General features: G+C 37.3%; 1 protein-coding gene across 2 annotated transcripts; it reads left to right on the forward strand.

Annotated features, from left to right (window-relative positions):
- Nucleotides 1–322: 322 nt before the first annotated feature.
- On the forward strand, nucleotides 323–4,627 carry LOC142526206 (cryptochrome-1-like). 2 transcript variants are annotated; one of them, XM_075630455.1, is made up of 5 exons: nucleotides 323–1,153; nucleotides 1,544–1,765; nucleotides 2,017–2,723; nucleotides 3,620–4,271; nucleotides 4,370–4,627. In XM_075630455.1, exons 1-5 carry the CDS (start codon nucleotides 841–843, stop codon nucleotides 4,432–4,434), a joined length of 1,959 nt encoding a protein of 652 aa, XP_075486570.1. In that variant the 5' UTR covers nucleotides 323–840; the 3' UTR covers nucleotides 4,435–4,627. The 2 variants fall into 2 exon arrangements, with proteins under 2 accessions (XP_075486570.1, XP_075486571.1); XM_075630456.1 differs by having other exon boundaries at nucleotides 1,011–1,287.
- The last annotated feature ends 836 nt before the right edge of the window (nucleotides 4,628–5,463 follow it).

The following is a 5,463-nucleotide window of genomic DNA, read 5'->3' on the forward strand; positions in this document are numbered from 1 at the left end:
GAATATATATAACTATGTAATCAAAAGTCATCAATATTTGTTAAAAAATTTTGGATACTTAATTTATAATGGGTTCAAGTTTTATCAGATTAGAATTTTATAGTCGTGTAGGAAACTATTAATCATTGTAATTTTAACTCAAAAATTTATTCATGTAATCTTACATTTAATCAGCCCGGAATTCAAATCTATCTTAGATACCATACATCGTTCTTAGTTTCCGTCTCTTCGAAGTATTGAGTGGGCCTACGGATAACATTATTTAGTCATTTTCTGGATGGAGGTGAGTGGCTACTTTGTCGTGGAAACATAGAACTTGGTCAGCTGAATCTATAAATTTTATTCTATCTTTCTCTCTCTCTTTCTCAATTGTGTATCAAAATCATTACGATAGATATCGGTGCTTCTTACTAAAGTCGTGCTTACTTTTTCTTGATTTTTTTGTGGGATCTGGTCAAAACGAGCAAGGATTACATCTTAGATATGGGTTCAAGTTCTTGTTTTTATATGGCGGATTTGAAGTTTTGTCTGTGATATTTGACCGAGGCATGCTTTGGACGGTTTCTTGCGATGGAGGAAAGATAAAATCTTTGGATAGAATCAAGAAAACGGATTGTGGGAAGGGTAAGATACAGTCTCTGTGCAGTTTTAATCTCAAAGGGATTCCATTCATGGGAATGGAAAGTAACTGCACAAGCATAGTTGTGCTTTAGGAGGGATTTGTGAAGTTGAATTTACTGAAAAATGAACACCGTTGTAGAATCAAGGATATGGATTTGTGGGTAGGGTTAATATATATGATTTTTCGGGCAACAATATTCAAGGGATTGAATTCTTGAAATGGAAAGTAATTGCAAAAGCATAGTGTGGTTTAGGAGGGATTTGAGGATTGAAGACAATCCTGCTTTAGCTGCTGCTGCTAGGGATGGGAGTGTATTACCAGTTTTTATATGGTGTCCTAAAGAAGAAGGCCAATATTTACCTGGTCGAGTTTCACGGTGGTGGCTTAAGCAATCACTTATTCATTTGAAGCAATCTTTGAAATCTCTCGGGGCTGAATTTGTGCTGATCAAAGCACAGAGCACTCTTTCTGCTCTATTGGATTGCATAAGTTCTGTTGGGGCGACAAAAGTCGTGTTTAACCATCTCTATGGTGAATTTTTTCTAATCGTTTTTTTGGCTTATTATGTATATTGTGAGTGTAATAGATGATTTGTTCTTTAAATACATGTATCGTTATAGGCTAAATACATATCTTGCCTGATTTGTGGGATCGTGGTCTGCCAGGTAGTTCATTGTTTTCTTAAGAGTCCTAGACCTCTATCATTATTGGCTTCAGGTCCCTGTTGAAAGTTAAAATACCCCTAACAAGGCTTAATAAATAATATTTCTTTAGCTTGGTGATATATATTTAACCTTATATAGAAGTCTGGTTGATATATAATCTTCATATTGGAATGTGTCTTTTTTCAGATTTTGTTGAACTCGTTACTTAGGCACTTCCTGGAATTCTTAAATCTGGATTTGTTGTGTTCTATTCTAGATCCTGTTTCACTTGTCCGTGATCACAATATCAAACAAAAGTTGAGTGATATGGGAGTAAGTGTTCAAAGCTACAATGGTGAGCTATTGCACGAGCCTTGGGAAATATACAATGATGATGGAAATGCTTTTACAACATTTAAAGCGTTTTGGAATAAATGTTTAGACGTGCAAATGGAACCCGCTGCACATATTCCTCCCTGCCAGTTGGTTCCAGCTGCAGGTAATAACTCTTTTCTTTTTGTTTTTGTGTCAATCTTGCTTTCATATCTAGTTATTCTATCAATAGAGCATCGAGTGGTGGATAGATGCACAAGTTCAAAATTTGAGCTTGAGCTGAGCTTACTATCTTGTACTTGATGAAATCATAATGAAACAAGAAACAAAATATGTGTGTATGTGTGTGTGTGTCTGGATATATTGGCATTGAGAAAGTAAGTAAAAAGTCCATCAATCTTTACGTGTTTTTGACAGGAAAAGTGGAGAATTGTTCTATTGAGGCGTTGGGTCTTGAAGATGAATCAGAAAAGTCGAGTAATGCATTACTGGGAAGGGGTTGGTCACCAGGTTGGACCAATTCTGACAAGGCTTTTACCGAATTTGTAGAAAATCATCTGCTCAACTACTCGAAAGATAGACTCAGGGTTGGGGGGAACTGCACGTCCCTCTTGTCCCCGCACCTTCATTTTGGGGAGCTAAGCATAAGGAAAGTTTTCCAGTGTATAAGGATGAAACAAATAGTTTGGAAAAACGAACAAAATTTGTTTGGGGAAGAGAGCGCAAATCTTTTTCTCAAGGCCGTTGGATTAAGGGAGTATTCCCGATATATATGTTTTAATTTCCCATTTACTCATGAGAGATCATTGCGGGGCAACTTGAAATTTTTTCCTTGGAATGCTGACCAAGCACGATTCAAGGCTTGGCGACAGGGCCGAACGGGTTATCCATTAGTTGATGCGGGGATGAGAGAGCTTTGGGCTACTGGATGGATTCACAATAGGATAAGAGTGATAGTTTCAAGTTTCTTTGTGAAGTTTCTTCTCCTACCGTGGCAATGGGGGATGAAGTATTTCTGGGATACGCTTCTGGATGCAGACCTGGAAAGTGATGTCCTGGGATGGCAATACATCTCCGGAAGTTTGCCTGATGGGCATGAAATTGACCGAATGGATAGCCCACAGGTAAGATAGTTTCATATTTTATGCTACCGCTCTCTTTCTCAAAATGTACGTTGCTTACATCTTTGTGATCATAACATTAGGAATTCTGCATAGGATCATTACAAGTGTCTTGATTTGTGGTCCACTGAGCGAAACTGTAATGGTGCAAACCAAAATTTGAAAACACGGATTTATTTCTTTCCCTGACAAGGCTGGTTCTTCTGACTCTTGTTTAAAATTGCCAGTTTAAGAAAGTAGACTTGGGACTCGGTTGAGCAACAGATAGGGGGAAAAATAACTTGAGATCTGTTGGATGTGTTTTGGTTCCTAGATTAACTGCAAGTCAATCTGTTAACATATATGAAGAGAGCTCAGAATCGTGTAAGTTTTTTTTTCAATGGATACAATGGGGGTGGGGAAATATATCTACCTCAATCCACGCAAGTGGGACTCTAAGGGCCTCGCAAGGTTAAGAAAACCTGAAATTTATGGTTTATTTGATGGATTTCTTGGCAATTATCAAACTTAACGTGTGTGGAGACATGATTATTGGCGTCAAAGCACACTGCAGAGATTTGGGGATATTATCAGTCCTGTACTTTGGTTAGATTCGTATTCAGGACGATATGTATGTACCATTGCCTTGTGATTTATCGGTGATTGTAAAATATATTCCATGTTGAATATGGCAGGAACATATGAGCCACTTTTAAGTCTGGACTTTAGGTATCAAGATTTTATTTGCGTTTAAAATAGCTAAAATTGTATTCTGCAGTCAACAGAGCTCTTAGGCGGCCTTCACATTCATTGGGTTTAGAGTATGACATTAACTGGTTCTTTGGAAGCTCATTAATTCACACTGTTTTGAAAGCTGTATCTTTTTATTATCTTTAATTTTATCTCGATTTATGTTCCAGGTTCAGGGATTCAAGTTTGATCCAGATGGTGAATACGTGAGGCAGTGGTTACCCGAGTTAGCACGAATTCCTACCGAGTGGATTCATCATCCATGGGATGCTCCTCTTATAGTGCTCACATCTGCTGGCGTAGACTTGGGGTCCAACTACCCTAACCCTATAGTCGACATAGATTTGGCAAGGGTTGGGCTAACCGAAGCCATATCAATTATGCACACGAAAGAAGCAGCGGCAAACGCCAATGGAACAGACGAAGTCGTATTTGATAACTCTGAAACCTATGCCAATTCGTCCATTCCTAACGTAGTTGTGAAGGGAAGGACTCCGTTTTCAGCGATTTCATCTTACGATCAAAGGGTGCCGTCTATGCAGAATTCAAGAAGCAAGAAAAGACAGGAACGGGGGAAAGATGAAGGGAATTTGCGTGGCAGATGTGACGGAGTTGAATCCTTGAAAATGGACGACGATTTGTGCTCGACAGCTGAATCTTCTTCGAATAAAAAACAGTTAACCAGAAGTAGATATTCATTCTCTGTTCCACAATGTTGTTCAGCAATGTCAAAGGACGCATCAGCACAAGTTCAAGATTCCTCTGATCTCATGGACAAATGGCAAGAAGAAATCGACTCTGAAAAGATGATGAATGAAAATGGTAGTACAATGCTGTAAACCGCCTTTTTTTCGTTTCAATTCGTCTCAAATGCTATGACATATCGAATTCTACTAGCTAAATCTGGTCTGTGTGTGCAGGATCCATCCATTTACATACTTCAAGAGATGAGATTACTACTGAGGAGGAAAGATCATTTATTTGATCCAATGAGTGCAGAAGCTTGAGAGGTTTTTGTTCTGGTATGTGTTGGTTCTCTTGTAAATTAGTGCTTTACACCTAAATAATAACAGGTTTTGTACGTGTTCTTTAGAAGATGGTGTATGTTATTAGGATTCTAAACACAATATTTATATTAAATTATATATAAATAGAGCAAGAAAATTCTCCTTTTTGTACATTTAATTTTCCCTTTATGAATATCTTATTTTTTAAATTTGGAAGATATATTTCACGGACTATTTTCTAAATTCTTTTTTACATCTTAGCTTCTTCTATTTTTATTGGAGTATTTCAAAAATAAAAAATACCGTGGATCATCCAACAAACCATGATGATATACATAAGATAATTTATTTAAAGCTTAATTTATTCGAGTTGTCTATAATTGAGTTAAAAGCCTAACTTTGGCAATCATCGACTGCGTTGCCGGTATTTTACCAGAAGCTTTCATATCTGCATCCCAACTGTTGAGAATTCTCCCAAGAATTGCACATAAATACAAAGAAGAATTATATGTAGACTGGGAAATTTTCTATTCAAAATGTATGTTCATGCTTTACAACCCTTGTTTTTGCCTTTTATACTAGTATTTTCTTTAGTGCATAATTCTCGCGTATGATTTAGAATATATTTTCTATACTATTTGCTATGAACTACATAATCCGCTAATTTGCTTGGCATGTTTGTGTTTGAATGAATTGACATTAAGCAAAAGAAAAGACAAAAGAAAAATCGCCAAATAAAAACATTCAAATATGAGTCTTAAAAGCTGCGAGTAAGTTATCATAAACAATAATAGAGGTGTTGAGACGTCTAAATAGGGCGTCAAGTGCCTCCCTTGTGTTGAGACGTCTTAATAGGGCGCCAAGTGCCTCCCTTGTGCTCTGGAATTTCCAGGGCACCGGGAGAGGTGGCCTAGACGCCTGACAACACTGATTGACGGAAAGTTTTTAGTTTCATGATATCTTCCATCTAAATGGTGTCCCTTGACGTTTTTCATTAGGTTTTTGGA

Source organism: Primulina tabacum, chromosome 15 (genome assembly GCF_025594145.1).
Source record: "Primulina tabacum isolate GXHZ01 chromosome 15, ASM2559414v2, whole genome shotgun sequence".
In the NCBI taxonomy this organism is placed as follows: Eukaryota; Viridiplantae; Streptophyta; class Magnoliopsida; order Lamiales; family Gesneriaceae; genus Primulina; species Primulina tabacum.